Source organism: Leptodactylus fuscus, chromosome 5, assembly GCF_031893055.1.
Source record: "Leptodactylus fuscus isolate aLepFus1 chromosome 5, aLepFus1.hap2, whole genome shotgun sequence".
Taxonomy (NCBI): Eukaryota; Metazoa; Chordata; class Amphibia; order Anura; family Leptodactylidae; genus Leptodactylus; species Leptodactylus fuscus.
Window position 1 is genome coordinate 49,695,917 of NC_134269.1, and position 21,879 is coordinate 49,717,795.

At 40.1% G+C, this 21,879-nt stretch overlaps 1 protein-coding gene across 2 annotated transcripts in view; it reads right to left on the bottom strand.

The window, feature by feature from the left end:
• ADAMTS7 (ADAM metallopeptidase with thrombospondin type 1 motif 7) overlaps positions 1–21,879 on the bottom strand; it is a 62,643-nt gene that overhangs the window by 9,016 nt on the left and 31,748 nt on the right. Inside the window, exons 12-23 of one of the 2 annotated variants that reach the window (XM_075273127.1) lie at positions 15,144–15,313; positions 14,407–14,540; positions 14,026–14,146; positions 12,625–12,869; positions 12,002–12,143; positions 10,968–11,094; positions 10,637–10,850; positions 9,091–10,491; positions 6,156–6,308; positions 3,764–3,937; positions 3,409–3,555; positions 3,050–3,209 (exon numbers count right to left, since the gene is read on the bottom strand). In XM_075273127.1, the coding sequence (XP_075129228.1) occupies positions 3,050–3,209; positions 3,409–3,555; positions 3,764–3,937; positions 6,156–6,308; positions 9,091–10,491; positions 10,637–10,850; positions 10,968–11,094; positions 12,002–12,143; positions 12,625–12,869; positions 14,026–14,146; positions 14,407–14,540; positions 15,144–15,313 (3,188 nt within the window). The remainder of the gene's footprint in view (positions 1–3,049; positions 3,210–3,408; positions 3,556–3,763; positions 3,938–6,155; positions 6,309–9,090; positions 10,492–10,636; positions 10,851–10,967; positions 11,095–12,001; positions 12,144–12,624; positions 12,870–14,025; positions 14,147–14,406; positions 14,541–15,143; positions 15,314–21,879) is intronic. The other variant, XM_075273128.1, reaches the window with a different exon arrangement.

Below are 21,879 nucleotides of genomic sequence, written 5' to 3' on the forward strand. Positions count from 1 at the left end.
TATTGGTATTCTAATAATTCTACATTGTTCCATCCCTGGAATGCCTTCCTTCGCCACCTGTGTTATATGACCACTATATACATCTATCATGTTCACAGCTCTGTCCTAATAAGTTATGTCAGGCTAGCATTTCATCTATTTTTATAGGTGCTCTGGAGATTTATCAGACAGGACTGCTGAAAAGTATTTGTAGTTATCATCAACAGATGTGGAAAACATACAGTACAGACACGCTACAGATACAGCGTGATTTACTTACACTGCTCGCCCTTATACAGCCACAGCACACCCTATGGCTATACCAGGAAACCCCTTTATATAACAGTTTAAGCAGAACATAACTTGAGGGGGTGCAGAGGGTGCAGTCGCACCAGGGCCCAGGAGCCTTAGGGGGCCCATAAGCCCTGGCATCAGTATTGAGATTGCAGCTTCCATCTGATCTATAAACCAAGGAGACGCACAGATTACCCTAACCACACTAAGGTGGATTAAACTCCTTAGCTTACGTAACCATCACTATCAAGAATTCACTGTAGGTTCGGTTCTGTAGATTCCGGCTCAAAATCAGTTGCAAATTTTGTCCTGAATCCCGTATTCAGCTGTGAAACATGTAACTTTGGCTTTGCCTGCAGGTTCCCCAGGGCCAGTATTTGAAGACTGCCTCAAGCTCTTCTTCAAATTCCTCCTGTTCTTATCTGCTTTAAAGAAGACTTGTCACTTCTAATTTATCCATAACCTACACCAATGATTTCCAGACGGAGTGCCCCGGGGATATATCTATATAATTGTCAGAACTGGCTGGATGTGTCACAGCAATAACTGGCTAAAATACCATTCACATGAAAATATTTTTCTGAAGTCACCTCTCCTGACATGTCTGTGTTAGCAGAAATCTGTATTGAACATAAATAATAAAAATAATAATATATTTTAAAAAATTATATTATATATAACATATAATAATAATAATAAATAATAATAATAATAATAAATCCGAAAATCTTTCCTTAGACCTCTGTATTGTCCTTTGTTATTTGTCCTGAAAATTCATGAATAAATTGACAACTGGGTGTTACCAGTTTAGATGTATCCCTGTGTACTCTTTTTTTTTTTTTTTTTAAATGTAGATTATGAGCCCCACATAGAGCTCACAATGTACATTTTTCCCTATCAGTATGTCTTTTTTGGAGTATGGGATGGAAATCCATGCAAACACGGGGAGAACATACAAACTCCTTGCAGATGTTTTTTTGTCCTTGGCGAGATTTGAACACCAGGACTCCAGCGCTGCAAGGCTGCAGTGCTAACCACTGAGCCACCGTGTGGCCCCTCCCTGTGTACTCTTATACTGTCCAATGAGTGCTGTAAGCATCAGACTGTGTAGGGTCACACTCCTCTGACAAGGGAATGTTAACACCCAGTTGTCAATTTATTCATAATTATTTATGAGGAATAACAGAGGATCTACTCAGAATTATATGAAAATATGTTATTTAATGGGGAAAACAAGTAGTTACTAAACCTAATAAGTCAGGAGAGTCGACTTCAGAAAAATATTTTCGTGTGAATGGTATTTTACCCAGATATTGTTGTGACACATCCAGCCACATCACAGACATATCCCCAGGACACACCATCTGGGAATCATTGGCGTAGGCTACGGCTAAATTAGAAGTGACTGTGATGCCAGTTGGCCAGTCTAAGATTGTCGCAACAGAAATATGTCTTGTAACACATTGACTGGGAAACATGGGCATAAGGGTATAGCCAAATTAGGAGTGATTCAGATGCCAGCTGGCCGGCACGCCATGTGTTACAAAGTAAGGAGCTAATGATTTGTACTTGGAAATAATTGCAGATATTCTGCAAGTTATACAAATCTCTCCGTCTCAATGTTTAGTACTTTCCTTTGCTGTTAGATCTAGGACCCCACTGCTTCATTTTATAGGAAAGCTTTCATAACTTTTTTTTAAATGATATCCTACCTTTATTACTAACATGCATTAAAGAAGACCTCTCATATCCTTGGAGATTGGAGTGCTATTATATTCTGCTAGAAAGTGACAGTGTGCTGAATTCAGCCGGGATGTCATTAGTTCTGACACCAATATCCCTTCATTGTCAAAAGGGTGGGACTTACAGCCTAGCATCATCCCCCTGATAGTCCAAGGCTATGGATGAGTACAGTTAGGGGGAGACTTCCACACTGTCCAGCAATGATGCTAGCCTATAAGGCCCACCTTCTGAAAGTGGAGGGATATTGGTGACGAAAATAACAGGGGACATAGATAGATAGATAGATAGATAGATAGATAGATAGATAGATAGATAGATAGATAGATAGATAGATGATAGATAGGAAATAGATAGATAGATAGATAGATAGGAGATAGATAGATAGATAGATAGATTGATAGATAGATAGATAGATAGATAGATAGATAGATAGATAGATAGATAGATAGATTCAAATAAAATATTAATGAAATGTGGAAAATAAGTCCAGTCACAAAACCATGTTACAATAGCTAATGCTGAAACTTTGTCTACTTCAGTTACATGTAGATTTTATGGCAGTGCAAAACAGGACCTGAACTTTGAAGGGGTTGTCATACTTTAAAATGTAATTTTACATTGTCTTATGCTAATAGAAGGGAGTACCTTTACTATAATCGAGCTAGGAGTGCCTCTGCAAAGGTAGTCTGACTAAACACCTCCATGTATTATAAGATAAGTTATTTTCACTGAGAACTGTAATACTTCTTTTCCCCTGTGAAGGCGCTGCAGGAGAACTGAACACTTACTACCGATTCCCTGCACTGATAACAGATGATTGCTGGGGGTTACAGTAACATGATTACTATTCTATTATACTTTACTTCTACTTCTACCATACATTTCATGACACGTTCTATTGATGATGTATTTTTATGTTTAAGGTTTCTCAGTCCCACTCAGGAATATACTTGTTAGGAGGAATGTGTCAGGAGGGAGGTATAAAGGACACCTGCTTATTGGACATGTTGCCTCAGAAGTGAGAGAAACTTACTGGCATTGTTTTGCTGGCAGTCTTGTGGGTTACATTTCTGGAGGTTCTCGGGCCATGGCTCGTGGTCGCACAGATTATTATCTTCCTCTGCAGCCCCAGTTCTTTTGTTCACACATTTCACCTGGCGACGCTGGATACCCCCTCCGCAGGAAGCTGTGCACTGTGTGCAGCCAAAGCGTGAATACAGCCCAAATAGGAAAAGAGAGAGTAAAAGGATTGTGAAGGGGTACATAAATGCCCCCCAATGCAATTTGTTTTGGGTGAAGCTGGTTAGTATGGCAGCTTTTTAACAGAAAGTTAATATGGGGAAGTAAAGTCCCCTTTAGTAAAGAAAAGATCAAAAAGTTTGTGCCACTTACCTGACCCCATGGCCCCACAGCCCATGTAGTGCAAGGGTGATCATTGCAAGAACGGGTGCTGTTTGGCTTCAGACTTTCATCACAGCGACCAACCTGGGGACAGGTGACCAACCTCTGCTGCATGCCCCCACCACACTCCTCTGAGCACTGAAGTGACACAGAAGGGAACACTATTTTTAGAGCCACGTGGCTTTGTAGGCCACCAATTCATACCCAATATTTGATTTCAATTCACACTATTAATAACAATGAACCCCCATTTCTACTTATGATTAGAGAATAAGGTAGCTGTGTACATAGTGTATTTATTTTGTGATGGAGGGGATGTCTACATGTCCTTGCCCCAACGACTTACCTCCCTCCAAGACGAAACATACCACTCCATACACTTCTGCTCAAGACAAACCATCTGGATCCGTGGCTTGTAGACAGTACTCTGACAATGGAAGGGTCTCAACTGCCTCTTGTCCCGCATGTCTACACATTGAACATCTCTGACCCGAACTCCAGTCCCACAACTGCTTGAACACTATAAAAATAAATGAGATTTTATGAAGGATTTTCAGTTAAATGTAAATTTGTACCAAAGAAACCAAGAAAATGATGTACAAAAAAAAGTATACCGATAACATTTGAAGAGGCTTTGCAGACTACTTAAATTCTCACTAACTTTTCGGACAACTTACATCATGTGATGTTATTTTAAAACGTTTTTGTTCTCTGACACCTCTCTAACGGTTCTGCCACTAGGTGTCTCCCTCCTTGCTAATTTGCTGCTTGCTACTGGAACCAACAGGCTGAAGATGGAACACAGAAAGCGGAGGGAGGAGGGACAGGTCTCTCTTCACAACCTCTGCATGCTCTGCAGGCACATAGATCTGTTTCTGTGATCCCTTCCTGTCCACTGTTCAGAGAAGAGTCTGCAGCTTCACACACCCAATAGTGAGTGTAAGGAGAGTCTGTCTACTTCTGAGTAGCTGCTTGTGTTATTGCTGATGAGATGTTAGTCATGGACAGCAAGCAGCTTTCTTGTTTGTGCTGAGATCTTTCTACTTGTATGTCTGGGATCTTTGTAGCTGTATTATAACCTGTATATAGAGTCCACTGTTCCTGGATCTCCTATATTATGTTCTATTATGTAATAGATGGGAGGGCAGACTGCTCTGTAGTGTACTTGCCCCCTGCCTCAGAGAAAAATGCAAAATATGCTGCAGTCATAATAGGGCTATTAGCTGCAGAAAAAGAGATTGGACACCATGCATGAAGGCGTATACAGCCAGAGAACAGACTTTTCAGATATTTCAACTCAGATACCCTTTAAATAGGAGCTCAACTACTGTAACCCAGCCAGGCCACTGCACAAAGAACAGAGCAGTGCTTCAGCTCCATTCTCTGCGTTAGCTCTGCGGTTGGTGGCTACTGGGAACAGGTGACTGGTGGGGGTGTCAAGTGTCAGCCACCCACTGATCTGAATTGATGACCTATCCTAAGTATAGCTCATCAACATCTGTAACTCAGAAAACACCTTTAAGCGATCTCTGCCTCTCTTAAGAACATACTTGAAATAATGGTATGTTTGCACCAGAAGGAGTACCTACTGATATATTTTCTATTTTATAAATCAATTGTACATGTGAGCAGCCTATAGCTCCCTTTCCCACGACTGCAGGATCACTTTAAATGCCCAAAAAGTCCTCATGCTCAAAGAAATCTATTTTCTCAATACAGTAGAGGACAAGGAGGGGAGAGATGCAGCTGCTGCTTCCCTTTATCTTCGTAAGACTCCATGCTGTGAGAGGGGAGAGGGAGCAGGGGAAGCCCAGTCACTTAGCAGGCAAAGAAGAAGGAAAAATGGATTTTGAAGAGAAATGCAGCGGGATGGAAAAAACCTACAAAAACATATCTACAGTTGCCTGAATAGTGATCGTGGTTTGTTTGTTTTTTTGGTTTTTTTTAAAGCACAAGTTTGAACACTTTACTTTAATATAAAATTATAGAACATGCTCCCATTGGATCTGGTAAGGTCTGGCGAGCGTTAAAAGAAGAGACAGATATCTTCCATGTAAACCACAAAATATAGGGCTATTGGCATTAATGTACAAGGCTGACCCTGACTGTCAGAAAGAGTTAGGAGGGATTTTTTGTTCCACTTAATGGTGAATTTAATCTAGGTTATTAACACTTTGGCTTTTGCCTTCCTTTCAGTCAATTTAGATGTGTAAGTATTAAATTATTATAATTGATGGGCTTAGATCTTCTTTTAACCCACTATGTAGCTATGTAGGTATATAGAGTTGTAGTTACAAGTGTTCACCTTACATAGTATACGTAGATTCATGACTGACTAAGGGGCCATTCACATCACGCTTTCATCGTCAGTTTAAATGATCAATTTTACGGCAATAAAAAACTGACACAAAAAATTGATGGAAGCTGAGGACAGTCCATTTAAAAAAACAGATCAATTTCTGTCCAGTTTTTTTTTTTTTGTGGGGCAGAAAAAGGTGATCAAAACATGTTGTGAATGGCCCAATTATTGGGAGGGGTGCTCTCGTTCAAACTCCTAATGCGGAATCCATGTTTGTGCCTGGAGAATGTACTATATAGTACATGCTATACAAGATATTGTATCACACCATATGACCAGACGGTTTAGGCAGTGCAGCAAGTGGGTGCCGCTCAACTGTACAACATTGGTATATGGCACTCACGTAATGGTAAATAAGCCTTTGTTGATTAGAAATTACCTTGCTCCAGTTCCCAACTATCCAGGTTGCACAAGGCCGTAGGTAGCAGCGGCGAGCAGGAGCTGGCTTAATATTGACATCACATGTACCATTGTCATCCTCTCTGCATATAACAGTACGCCACATCGCACCAAGACCACAGGTGGTGGAACACTACAAGCCACAAACAGAGTACACACGTCAATGCATGACCAGGCAACACAGATGGCATTTTTTGGTATCTATTTATCTATGAATGGCTCCAGTTATACAGTCTAGTATATGTATTTATAGATTACAAAAGCATTGACTATAAGGTTTTGTCTTCTGTTATGAAGATGAGGATGTTTTTTTTCTTACTTAGCGTAAGACAGTTATTCTCCATGCATGTAAAGCAAAACGTAAACCAACATTTCATTTAAAGAGGACACCTCCACCAACTCCGACTCATTGCATCCCACCCTTTCATAGGCGCTGCTCCACTGATTCTGTTGCAGTTAAAAAATTTTCTGTAGCCCCCACTATTCCCAAGCAACCATTTCTGTCAGTCTCTACTGTCAGGTGGGCAGTCCCAGATTGTCTACTCTACCTTAGGACCACCCACTTGACAGTAGAGAGGCTAAATAGAATATTGTGGTCTAAAAATGTTATCATTAGTTGCTCAGGAATGGTGGGGACTAGAGAAAAATTTTCAACTGTGTCGAAATCAGTGAAAGAGCAGCTACTAAAGGATGCCAAGGACTGTATTTGGTGAAGGTGGCAGACAGTCCTCTTAAAGGGATAAATCTTATAAGAATTTAGTCATTTTAGAACTGAATTATTGCATAAATTCCAATGGCAACATTCACTTCTACTAATATGTAACTTTACCTTTATACAACATTCTTCATTTTTTCCTCCATTTCAAAATCCTAAAACATTTTGAACATCAACCGGCCAAACCAATGTTGCAAAAGTAACCGCTAACATCTCTGGGAAATGATATGGTTTGCATCAACCTTAACAGTCTACTGTCTGGGATTAACATTTTTTATTACTTTGCAAAGCTTTATGTTTATTCCAATTTAATTATGTTTATTTCCAGAAAAAGCGCTTACATATGTGGAATAATACGAGTCTATACAGGCTCGAGCCTCCTAAATCCAGAGCAAACCACAGAAAGATCTCCTGTTTCCTTTCTACTTAAGTGGCCATATACGTTAGTCCTGGCCAAACACACCAATTTCATCAAGACTGGCTGCCTGACTAATGTATTTGGGGGTGTCCTGACTCTTCCCAACTACAGTTAGATTTTGACATGACCAATCCGTTAGTAAGCTACCGTCAAAGGCAAAAGCTTATCCTACTTTCCATTGACCCATACAGAATACTAGGTAATCTTCCTTTCAAAGAAAACCCCTCTTATGTCCTATTACCCAACTATTATATCAGTAGGGAATTCATTGGGGACAGCGACTCACAACTGAGTCTGCAATCTTTGTATGTTCTGATGGTTCCATTCCAATATTTCCCTTTCCCGTTCTGATACATCTGAATAGGACCTTCCCTGAAAATTTTGGAACAGAACCTTAGAATATACCATACTCAGATTGCATGAAGCCTTAAACTCTAGTTATAAAGTATTTTATGGCATACTCAAATCAACTAGTGTTCTGGAATATGGTGAATCTTTTCTCAGTGAGGAACTGACCACACAGGCATTAAAGCAGTGTCCCAGGGCCCAATGCCAATGGTTGACTATAGTTGTAGTCATTTACAATACTCATTAATGGGGTAACCCAACACTGGACCTTTGTGGTGGCTCCACAGGTGTCCCACCTATCCTACATAATTTATGCCTTTGGCATAAACCAGCATCGGAGGTGGTAGGGTAACCATGGCATTCTCTATTGTCCCATAATGGTTTTTCTATCCAATGCAGTTTGTTAGCCCAACCTAAGTGTACTATGGCCCTTTTGGTTAAAAAGGAGCTCATGACTTTTACTGCCTTGGGGCCGAAATTACTTTCAGTCTACCCCTGACTTCAGAACTTATACAAGAACCAATTATGTGGGGTAGGTAAACTCATCAAGAGATCTGTTTCCAAAAACAGCAAGGTCCCATGGGGATACACAGGGAAATCTGGATGGAAAAATATGGACAGTAGGTCGGATTTCCTGGTCCAAACCTAGTCAGGAGGTAGGACTCCTTGTATCACAGTGATCTATGATGCTAGGAGTCCCTGCTTTCTTGTGGCTCCATTCTCCTGTACTGTATATAGTAGATTCAAAGCTAGTCCGAGACTCTCAGCTTCATAGATCACAATCATGCAATGATCCTGGCCTATGATTAGGATAAGACCAGGAAATGTGGCTGATGTGCAGTCTGGATTTTCCAGTCCAGATTGGACTGTGTGTATGGGGCCTTAAAGGGTCTTTGAGGGCAAAAAATATTGATGACCTATTGAAAGGATAGGTCATTAATGTCAGATCAATGGGGGTCCAAAAGATGTTCTTAGCAACTAAAACACAGAGAATTGAGCAGGAAGCAGACAGCTGTGTACTCCATGTAGTGGATAGACCAGGGTGTTGCAGATCAGCTTGAATCAGTATCGTGAATAAGAACTGGTGAGCCCAGAAATCCCCTTTGTGCTTTAAGGAATAAGGGTAATTTTGCACATCCCTTCATCAGACCTATGTTGATTTTGATCAGAGATATATCATGTAGACCAGCCTTCACACTGCTGATATAATCTGCATAAAGGACAAATATTACATTATTAATGTGATCTCTCAGACCCATACAGTTTATTTTTTGTCGACAGCACATCCTCTTTTCATGGGGAGATGTACTGTTGACAAACCATGATGTTTGCTCATGTATCAACATTTTACCCAATCATTGGCCAATGTAAAAGGTCCTTGCATCTTACTTAGCATGCTTATGTCATACTGTCCACTAACAATAAAAATCTTACCTCACTCCAATTTCCAACTTCCCAGTGACTTCTCCCTAGTTTGTCACCTTCGTGTGATGTGATGTTGTTGTGAGGTGTTACAGATGCCCTAGTTACTTCTTCCTTAAGATAAGGATAAGTGTTTCCTCCAGTATAATGGTCTGGAATGTGCGTCGTGACAGACGTCATGATGTCTTTAAGGGTTTGGGTTGTCATCTTGGGCAAAGATGTGGTAATTTGTGGACCAGTAGATGTTGTGTAGTCATTTCTTTCAAGCAAAGTAGATTTTCTAGTAAGTAAAGGGTCTTCAGAAGTTGGCATTTGAGAAGTCCATGAAGAATCTGAGATGTCATTATCCATCAGAGTAGTTGTTAATATACCATTGTGCCAAGGATAATTTAGTGAAGTGCTTTTTTCTTGGTCATATGGTTGATATGTTTGGGTTAATTCAATATCCTCTAATATTTGGTCTGTAACTATATCCAACTGTTCTGGTGTGACTGGATTTTGTGAACTTTCAGAAGCTGGGTTTGGTGAAGTAGTAGGATACCGCGCTTGGCTTTGTGTCATATCTAGAATAAAACCATAAGAAGAGGTACGAGGTGACGGGAAAGACGTAATGGCTTCTGGTGCATCTGTAGGTTCTTCTGTAAGATGAGGTAGAGTTGAACGTGTAAGACTTTCTGTTGAGGTTTCATCTGGAACATCAGTTGTTGGTACCAAGTGATCTTGATGTCCATTGTCGCCAGGTCTGTCCTGATCATTAGATGCAGGAGTGTAATGTTCCATTAAGACAGGTTTTTTGGTAGCTATAGGTGTTTCTTCAGGTGCAGTTACATCACTTTGGTCTTCTGATAATATATCAGAGTTTACTGAAGTCTTCCATTTCTCACTAGATATTGTAGTGAAATGGCTATTTGTTTTTTTTGTGGACTGGATATTTTCAGTACCTTGTTCTTCATTATCTATTCCTAGATGAGGGACATGTGTTGGAAGGTATTCTGGTTCTATTTCTTCCCCTCCATCAAAGTCATTGTTTTCTACTGGGTCATAAGTCAAATCCTCATGAAAATTAATAAAGTTATAATCATAATAGAAGTCATCAACAAACGTCCTCCCAACTTTTCCTGGACTGCCATCTCCAACATTAGAAAAATCTCCTTCGGAGATGGAGTTGTCTTCCAATAAGTTTGGGTTGCCATTAGAAGATCTTGGGAGACCTGGAAATATTTCATTAAAAATTTCTTTGCTGGATCCACCACTTCCAGTCCAGTCAAATGGGTTGAAACTAAGAATACATAAGGGCATCACACATACTCGCTTGCTGATAGGACGCACTGAAGGATTACAGGCACCACCTTCAAGGTCATTATCACAATACACATCTCGAGACTGGAACCCATCTCCACACGAGACAGAGCACTAGGCGACATAAAAACCAAATAGACAGATAAGCATTAGGCTTTCTTTCTTATTGACTGCTAAACAAGGTAATCATTGTATTATATGTAATCTCTATATTATGTTGGTCCTTGAACTTTTTTTCTTTTTCTTTCTGACCACTCACCTGACTCCAGTTCCCATGGTGCCAGACCGCGGGGCAAGGTTCACGGTGATTGCAGGTAATACTGGATTCAGGTTTAGGAAGGTGCTGACAGTCTGAAGGTAGCAACGCACGTTGTTCATCCAGTCCCACTCGTTGTATACATAAGACAGTTCTCTTCTGTACGCCCCCTGTCCCACAAGTGATCGAGCACTGCTGCCAATCTCCCACCCACCACCTGTGAAAAACATGTATGGTTTGCGTTTTAGTTTTTAATAAAATTAGCAAACTAGCTCAGCACCTAGTGCAATACAGAATTGTTGGAATGTGAAGGAGAAACTGAAGTCTTGGTCACCTTGGAGGACAAGGCTCCTCATTGCAGTTCCTCTGTCTGTCATCTGGTCGTGTCAGTGAATCACAATATCTTTCTTCCACAAGACCGGCAACTTTTTCTACGCAATGCACCAGCTGCCTTTGCACCCCTGTCGTAAAAAAAAATTAAATGAAACAGTTATATATTTCTATAGGGCCAAAAACATACTCCAACAAGCCCCAAGTAAGCACCATATGGTGATACCATATAGATCCATAGGAACTCTTGTGTCGTGTCATGCAACCTCTATACATATGTCTCTGCCATATGCATGATCCCTAAAGACTAAGAAAGCAACATACCAAGAAAGAAATTGATAAAAAAGGGTGCCCATATGTCAAGTTATATGTCAAAAACACATTATGCAGATTAGCTCTCCTACAGAAGGAAGAAAACGGACTCTAATGTAGCTACCCTGTAAGTCAAAGTCTGACCCAGCATTGAAACTGAAAGTTTTTGCACTATTTTGAACACTTATTCCCTCTCCACAGGCAGGGATAAGTGCCCAAACGCTGGAGGCCCGATTTCCAGTCGCCCCAATGATCAGGTGGGTGGAGGACTGAAAGTCACCGCAAAGTACACCTTACAAATGGAGTGCCAGTGCATGTGTGTGACCAGAGCTTCATTCACAATTATGGGGATGCAGGTGCCGCCAAACAATACAGTCATGGCCGACCTACAAAAGTGAATGCAGTCATGCAATTGCACTGCTGCTCCATTCAAAAAGAAGCTTTAGGGGAACTCTTGGTCCCCGTCCTACTGATCACTGGGGGAACCAGTAACTAAGCCCCCAGTTTTCCAAAACTTATTCCCTGTCCAGGGAATAGACTTTGACTACAGGGTAGTTTCCCATAGATGGCACTAGAGAGAGCTTTTTTCCTTCTGGTGGGGAATGAGTTACATAGCTTTTTCCAATGGGGCACTACCTGTAAGACTCCATAGCTCAGCTGGATCTCCCCACTGAGTACTATAAATGCAAAATTATTCAATTGGCTTCTACTGATTTACCCCCTTACCAGAGCCACAAGTGGCAGAGCATTCAGACCATGCTCCATATCTCCATGAGAATTCTGGTGGTTGAATCTCATTGCTGCCATCTAGGTCCCTCCTGATGGTGTACTGATACCGGACCCCAGGATTCTTCTCCTGGAACAGGAGCTAAAACCACAATAGAATATTCTTATTTTAGTGTGAATTGTGGTAAGAATGAATATTTCTCTTTGTGGTACATATTTTTGACTTTTCTATTGGTTTAATTTCTGCATAGTTTTGTAAGGATGACATTGAACTTATATGTAGATGGTCATTTTTAACTCTTTAAGCACTACCTGAAGCTTGGTTCCCCTGTTATGTGGTTTATTTTGATGGGATGACTCCTAGGAAGCCTTGAAATAATTCTTTATGTCCCATACCCCCGTTCTGAGAATCTCCGGGCACATTTACATACATATATTTGAATGCAGCCTTTTATAAGCTTTATTTTATAAATTCTCCCCATAAATTGGACCTTAGTTTAGCAAATCTTATTTCACACGTAGGTAATACATTAAGGATTACTAAAAAGCTCATGCATTAAACTCACTTTGTGAATACAAGTATATAATAAAAATAAGGACATAAATTCTGCAGACCATATTACCTGTATCCAGACAGGTTCATAGGTTGGTCCCGGTGCAGTCAGGTTTTCCAGATTCCCAGTGCGAGTATAGGTAAAGGTTGTCCCTGCAGCTTGATAATCTCCATTCCATTGTATTGTCCATCTGCCATTTAGGAAATATTTCTCTGGATCTTCACTACGAAGTGCTAAGAAGTTTCCCGCTTCTGCTACTTCCTCAATCTGGATCTCACGAGCTCCCGGTGGGATTAGACCAATGTCAACATACCCTGTAAGCAAATGATGCTTTAAACAACAGCAGATGTGCGATGCTTCATTGCTTTTGTTACTACCAATAACATAAAGGTGGAAACACCTAAACCTAAAGGAACACAAAAAACACTAATAAGACATGAACCTTTCTTGAAGACATCTGCTGTTTCTTCGAAATCCATGTGGTAGACTATTACACAACTTTACTGCCTCAAGTTGCAGGTCTCTATTAGACCACAGATGTTCCTCCAGGATTTCCATGTATTTTACTAAATTTCTCAGCAGCATTACACTGAAACCATTGTACTTTAGAGTTGAGTTGGTTTGGTCAAAAAGTTCATTTCAAAATTTCCTATATGCCTTGTAGCTTTTAACCTTCTTGCCAGCAATGGCTTAGTCTTTGACACTCTTCCATTAGGTAGAAGACATTTAGGCAACAGTTATTTAATCCAGATTCTCAGTTTCAACCAAGGAAGCTAAAAATTCCATTAGGCCTCCTGCAGACAGACGTAATGCATCCGTATTATACATACCATATTACAGACATACAGTAAATCTTGTCCCAAATGCAATTCACGTGATCTGACCTCAAGGCATCTTATGATAGTGTAAGTTTGGGTCATCTGACCCAAAAATGGGATGGGATTTGCATGTCCTGACTAATACTTTTCAATAAGTTTTTTGTATAAAGCTCAGCACTAGGCTGGCTTTTCATATATCGGTAAAAATATGCTGCTATCCTAATAAAAAGCTTGAACTCAAGCACTGACTTAGGCCTGGTTCACATCTACATTTGGTATTACGCTCAGAGAGTCCACTTGGGGACCCCCCCGAATGGAATACCGAATACATTAAAAAGCGGTGAGCAATGAAACCACACAGACCCCATAGACTATAATGGGGTCTGTGTGTTTTCCACACAGTGCCCACACAAGTCATGTGGAGAGGACAGTAGTTCTTGAAGTATTTTTCTGCTCACCGCTTGTCAATGCGTTCGATATTCCATTTGGTGGGTCCCCAAGTGGACTCCCTAAACCGAATACCAAATGCAGATGTGAACCAGGCCTTACATGGTGATGCCAGTAGTAAAGTATTTCACCTCTGAAACCACTGATAGTGGAAGGGAATATCCGTGTGTATTGTCAGCGTCATATCTTCTGAAGAAAAACTCACCTAGTCCATCACTATCCTCAAATGTTTTGTGCACAGTGTGACACGAAGAAGAGTCTCCATGACAGACACCGCAGCGATCCTCCACTGCATTAGAGTCAATCTCATAGTCGCAGCCAATGTTCTATATACAAAGATACACAACACAGTTAAAAATGTACAGATGTTTCATGGCATCTAAATGGGATTGATTTCCAGTTTTGTTAGTGACTTTATACCAGGTTAGGTCTAGTGATATATACTTATATATACTTAGAGAGAGTCTGTCACCATATAAGATGACCTCACTGCAATGCGGACAGGTATACCAACCCATTACATATATACATTGAGAAGGGAAAACATAAAGACAAGGAGGATGTGTAGGCCTCATATAAGCCATACCTTACAAATGCCATTGATGCACATGTCTCGGCTTGTGTTCCCCTCATAACATGGTGTCCCATCAATCACTGCATCTCGCAGCTTCTCAGCAAAGTATCCCGTGTCTGACTGGCAGTGAAGTTCACAAGGATTGACTGTAAAGAAATAGATATCAATACAAATATCACCAACCAATAGATTATGTGGCCCCCTCCAGTATCACAGGGTTCACATTTGGGCCCAATCTCTGTCAGGAGACTCTGTTATAGTGACTGTCAAAAATCGTTCAACGAAAAAGTGCTGCAAGCCTAACTTTTTCGTCCAACATTTTAGTATAAAAGAACGGTCACCATCACCTCAGGCGCTTGTTCCGAAATGAATGGAGCCACGGTGGGTGCAGATTGACCCCACTACACATCCTCATTCTTAGGATCGGGGGTATCTCAGCAGTCAGAACCCCATCGTTCATCAATTTTTGTAGCATAAGCCCATTAACAATGTTGAATGGAAAGGCCGCTAATGTAATTGTCTATTGTTACATATTCTGTTGTATATTGCTCGCTGTATCGTATGTTTTTATTTAATGCACTAACTGCATGAAACTTAGCAGTAGGTTTTCTTGGCCTGACGTCTGTACTAAATACAGTGTCATATAGTGTAATTTTACAAAAATGTATAATCTGCACACACAAACAAGATAAAAGAATAGCGAGGTAGTATATAATATAAGATGGCGTAACGCTCATCCTTGTACTTACTGCTCATTAATACTGGACTCCAGTGATGCAGTTTTCCTTTGTAAGGAACTAAATTGAACAGGGAGCATTGTATTTGTCTGAAGGAAGGGGTTCCCGGAGTACAGGGCAGAACGTTGCACACACGGTATCTTTTTCTTTCTCCTAGACAGTATTTTCCTCCATATCTTGGCCTTATGGGCAAAAAAAGCATCATTTAGATCCCAATGCAATGGTAAATATACACATATTTATTTATGCTACGCAGATGTTCACACTGTTAAGCAGTTCATTGTCCCTGCGCCTTGTTCTCCTAAAACAACCCCAATGTGAAGAGTCAGGATGGACGATTATTAGTAATAGTTCATTTCTCTTTATTATTGTTATCAAACGTTATTACGTAGAAATCTGGAGATCCTCTTAGGCTGAGGCCTCACAATGATTTTTTTGTTGCAGATTTTGGTTTGTTTTTTTGAGCCAAAACCAGAAGGGAGAAGTATAAGCAGAAGGGAGAAGTATATGGCTAAGTTCACACGGCGGATTTTGGTCCGGAATTTTGCGTGGATTCTGCATCAAATTTCGGATTAAAATGCCGCCTCCCATTGAATTCAATGGGAGCTGAGCATTTCGTTTTTCAAATCTGCTCACACACAAAATAAAGAAGCGACGTGCTCTATCTTCCGCGGCGGAATCAGCCGCAGGAGACTGCGGCACATCACTCCTACTGGACTAGGCCCATTCACTTGGGCCTAATCCGGAGCGGAATTCCATGACTGGATGCCGGTGCACTGTATGCACTGCACCGGCATCCAGTCATGGATAGCCCTTTTTTTGGTCCAGAATCTGAGGCGGCATCCTGGACCAAAATGCACCGTGTGAACTTCAAACAAATTCTTATATATTTCTCATTCCTTTTTTAGCCATTCTTGCCTTTGGATCAAAAAACTGCAGCAAAATTTGCATCAAAAAAGCTGCGTTCATGTAACGTAGGGCATTAGCCTTAATGTTGCTTTGTCTATGGTTTTGTGGGCAAGTCCATAGATCTGCAAACAATGGAATCTGTAGATTTGTCTCAGTATACCCTAGCAGTGACCCTTTCTAAGGACAGAACTGGATAGCCAACGCCGGGTTTTTGGACAGTCCTCTTTGTTCTCCCTAAGATGTGCAGGATTGGATGTGACCAGTAGGGAAGTCTACATGTCTCTAATGCAAAAACATGTATGTTTTAGAGGATAATGGAGTATGTTAACAGCTTTTACATCCTGGACACCCACATGCAGTATGTGATCCCCTTATGTTGAAATATACAATACACGCGGCTCTGTTTATAATAGACACAATATTAATCCTCTTCTGCCTATAACATAGATAAACACTGTTCTTTATATAGATGCAAAAATATACAAACCTAAGTATGTGAAATGTCCTCTAGAAAACTTAGATAATGTGAACTCTCCTTCAGGCATCATAGTATGTGAATATGTGCTATGCTCGGAGCTTGGTGTGACATGCACACGTACGGCCTACGTCCATTACTTCCCCAGTGTGTACATTACATAGATAACCAGATATGAGACCTTTGATCATTCTCCGGCCACTGACATCAGTTCTCACTTTTTACTAGGATAATGGACTGAGCAGACTCTCATTCCTCCGCACTAATTACTCTAATGATACCCGTCCGATGAAGCCCACACTTACCCAAACAATAGCAGCTTTCAAGGCGCAACTTGGCGAATTCATGAAAGATGGTGTAATTGGATAATTGAACACAGTGTCATTCTGACAGCAAACAGCCGGATACAATTATAACACATGATACCCAAAGGCTGCAGCAACTTCACACAAAATGTCATGTCCAGTGTGGGAGACATAAAACACAATTACATGCACCTCATGTACAATACAGGGTATTCAGATAAATGAACCATCTAGATTTTTTGTATTTAGGTTCCAGAGAATAGGTTTCTTTTTTGCAATCGAAAATAACTTGCCTAAAAGTATGTAAAGACCCTTTTAAGAATCTGATCACAGCCCATATTACCCAGAGCTCCTGTAGTTCTACTGATCCGAATATAGATCACTTTTGCTAGAATTACACATCAACGGGGTTAGCCCCAAATTCACAACTATTAGGACCCCCTACTGATCAAAAGAACTGGTGTCTCGGTCATGCATGCATGATACCGCTCTATTTAATTTCTACTGGTTCTACTGATCCGAACATAGATCACTATACTATCATTATGGCTATTTGATAGCCCCATTTTCTTGGATTACATGTGAAAGGTATTGGCCCCAATTCACAACTACCAGGACCTCCAATGATCAAAAGAATCTGTGCATGCTACTGCTTTATTTAATTTCTATATGACTGACTTATGTCATTTTTATAGACTGATATATGTGACTGGGATAGTTTAAAACATTGTTTGGATATCTTTTTTGGATATATTTTAAGAAATTGGCCATGGGGGGGTGGGGGGGGATTTAGTTTTGGGCCATGTTACCCAGGGCTCCTGAAATAAGATCACCATATGATCATTACAACCTTTTGATAACATCTTTACTAAAGTCACACATAATAGTGGTTGTCACAGAATGAAAACCACTAGGACCCTCCACTGATCAAAAAGAGGGGTGTCTTTTCTTTCAAACCAAAGAGATCAAACTTTTTTTTTGCTTTGTCCATCTACAACATGGTTTTCTAATGATGACACCATAACCTACCTCGCCAAGTAGCCCTGGCCTACTAATGGAGTGGATTATTTAGAGACTAGAACTATGGAGCTCAATCCAAACTATATGCAAGTGATTAAAAATGTACAAGATTGATCCAACTGATATGTAATAAAAGTCAAGACTAGAGTTTTAGATTTCTATATCCTGGGCTTTTGAGTCACAAGAAGGAACACTTTATTATCCAATAAAGCATTCCTCCATGACCCAATCCTCTTTAATCCAATGAAGAGTGGTGGACGCCATAGGAGCACTATGGATGCTACCTTTATGTGTTTACTTAGGAGTCATTCCATAGCATAAAACAGGAGTGTACACACCCACAAAATAATGTTGCCATATAAAACATACAAATATTAAAGTGATAATCTTCATACTCAAATCATACCACTACAAACTGTATACACAAATACAGTAATTGCCCCACACATTATTCATAAAATGTGCATGTAAATAATGCTGCCATATGCTCTATTCAGATATTGCTGCCAATGCTTATGTATTATTCATGCACACATACGGTACCGTACCTCTACACAAAGCCATGATCCCAATTAGGCAAACATATAAAGGGGTTGTCCAAATTAACAGTAAATTACCTATCCTTAGTATAAGTAATAAATTTGAGATCAGTGGGGTCACTTGGGTCTTGCACTAGTCAGCTGGTTTTTTAGCACAATTTGCTCTGTACACTGTATAGTATATAAAGATTGAGAGTCTTCAGTAGATGACACCTTTTTAATGGCTACTCAGGTCTCTTCATTAGGCTGGTATGACAATTTCTGAAGGCAAGCATATTTATACACAAAAAGAGGCACAAGAATCAAGTATTCGGTGCGACAGGTGATTGAAAGCAGTATAAACACAAATAAATAGATAAGTTAAAAAACAAATTATCAGTTCAAAGGATGGCCCTGATGAACTGATAATTTGTTTTTAACTTATCTATTTATTTGTGTGTATACTGCTTTCCATCACCTGTCGCACCAAACACTTGATTCTTGTGCCTCTTTTTGTGTATAAATATGCTTGCCTTCAGAAATTGTGTTATACCAGCCTGATGAAGAGACCTGAGTAGTCTTGAAAGCTTGCAATATGTCATCATTTTTGTTAGCCATTAAAAAGGTATCAACTACTGAATACTCAATCTTTATATTTCATATCCACTGGCTAGTACAAAGATATATTTTTCCTTACACTGTATAGTAGTCCATCTGCACTATTATAGCTCAGCTCCCACTCACATTAGTGGGAGTTGAGCCGTAGTATTGGTGCTCCTGGAACCCTCACTGATCAGCGATTAGGTACTCTTCATTACCTAGCGCAGTTCTGTACATTCAGTAGTGACTGTGCCAGTAGACTAGTACATATAGCTCTGTCCCATTCACTTCATTAGGACTTGGCATGAGCTGCAGTACAATACACAGTTGCTACAAATGCAACACGGTGCCTGGTAAACAGTGAACAGAGCACAGTGCTGCAACCCTTCATACAGCTGGTTGATGGGGGTGACTGATCTGCTATTGATCTCTATCATCCCTGGCTGAACTGCCATACCAGACTCTGGAGAGGAGTGGCACTGTTTCTAGAAAAAAGTTTATTCTTTTTGGTCTCCATTACGTTCATTGTAATGATCCCATACTTTTATTGTTTGCCTGCTTAGATAATCTGAATTCTGAATTTAGTCGGAAGAAGCACATAAATAAAAATATTCTAGAATATTCGTGACCACTTTACAGAATTTTCATGTTTTCCTGTCTTTCACATTACCAAGCCAGAAATGAGTCATGGAGCATTTTTTGTAATCCTAAAGGAGAGGATACACCCAATAAACAGTTTGGACGTGAATGTTTACAGAGCGCCTCTTATTCTGCTCAATACCTGAACTTGGCACCACACACACAGTCATGGCCGTAAGGGTTGGCACCCCTGAAATTTTTCCATAAAATTAAGTATTTTTCCCAGAAAATTATTGCAATCACGCATATTTTATTACACACGTTTTTTCCTTTGTGTGTATTTGAACAACACAAAAAAAACAGAAAAAAAAGCCTAAAATGATATAATTTCATACAAATTTCCAATAATGGGTTGGACAAAATTACTAGCACCCTCAACTTAATGTTTGGTTGCACAACCTTTGGAAAGAATTACTGAAATCAATCGCTTCCTATAACCATCAACACACATCTTATACCTCTCAAATGGAATCTAGGACCCCTCTTCTTTTGCAAACTTCTCCAGGTATCTCATATTTGCAGGATTTCTTCTGATCAAAAGCAAATGTAAGATGTCTCCACAGGTGTTCAGTGGGATTTACAGGTGAGTTTGAACAATCATCACAATTTTGAAAGGGTGCCAACAATTTTGTCCAGCCCATTTTTGGAGTTTTTTTTGTGAAATTATGTACAATTTCCCTTTTTCCTCAGTTTTTTTTGGTTGTGTTCTTTTAATGCATGCAAAGAAAATAAACATGTATAATAAAATTCATTAATTTTTAATTTTCTGGAAACATTTCAGGGATGCCAACACTTACAACCATGATTGTAATACTGTCACATCACCATCACAAACCCCAAAAAATCATCTCACAGCCCAGATGGGGGATCATGTACGAAGATCTTGGTCTTGATTTTGTTCCAAATTTATATATTATTTGGTTGCCAGGAAAATATCAGAAAATCCTTCCTTGTTCTTCGTCAGAGAAAGGTTCATTATGGCCGTACTACATAAAATAGCCATATATCGCCTCATCAGTGGGCCTCAAAATGTAATTTCTATATTACAGATATACACACTACACTAGGGTTAATTTAATAGGTAATTTGTAGGGTTTAGGCAGACTGAGATTAAAAAAAAGTGTCTATTTCCTTTTGAATATAAACAGCGCCACCAATGCCTTTGGATTTTGTCTGGTATTGCATCCTACTAATTCGTAGAAAGAACGGGCCACAGTGCTACATTTAGAGCTACTTTTCCCTGCACAGAAGTGTCCTGTTACCTATGGCGCTGTGAGCGGTAGCATGACACCATTCAAGCAGAAGCCCTGCTGTGAAGAAAACTTTACAAGATGACGCAGCTCTATATCAGCAATGTGGTTTCTTCAGTCTCAATAAATGATCTTCATTGGCATATCCTAGTCAAAGCCAATACAGTCTGTCTCCAATGCGTGTAAAATGGGATTTTGTAACCCCGTTCACATGTTCTAGATTACCGGTATTTCAGCCTCTTCACAGATTCTAAAGACAGATTCTCTCTGCATGGAAATGCCAGTGAATTAGCCCCATGTAGAAAGGGTGTAATCTGCATGTGGATCAGCAGCTCATTAAACTGCAGCATTGGATATCTGCTGCAAACCGAATGACTCCCTGCTTCACTACTGTACTCATTTGTGGAGGAGGATGCAGATGAATTGGAGTTGGGGCAGTCCGGACCCACTGCCTGGGACAGTATTGTAAATGCAGGGCTTTTCCAAAGGCGGCCCCTGCAACCATAAGGCTTGATGCATGTCCACCTTTATCTCAATGGATAAAGCAGCCCTGGTGTGAATGTACCCTTAGAACATAGTCACTCATTTAGGACCTCCATCAATAAACTGAAGCAAACAGAGGCTATAAAGGGCACCATCTCTGGAGCACCCTGCATATCCATGCAGCCTGGTTATTTCAATGACAAACATGTATTGCTTCATTTCTTCTGTAGAAGGAATATACAAATAATTCTCCATGATGGAAAAAAGAAAATTGCTCTAGTGCCACTTGGATCCCCAGAGATCAATACCTGATGTTCTAAGAAAGGTTGCATTAGAACAAGTTTTCCTTTTTCCAGAACGTATTTGCATATTCCTGTCCCAGAGTTCCTAGTTGGGCGTATATGGTCTGTAAGACATACTACAAGGTGGCCTAAGGAGACATAAAACTCCTTCTTTCCTCTGTACAGTAGATGTATACAACACTTTCTGCCATGTGCATATGACCCTATGAGGACTTGTATCATTTCTACAACAAGTTGACATCTGTTC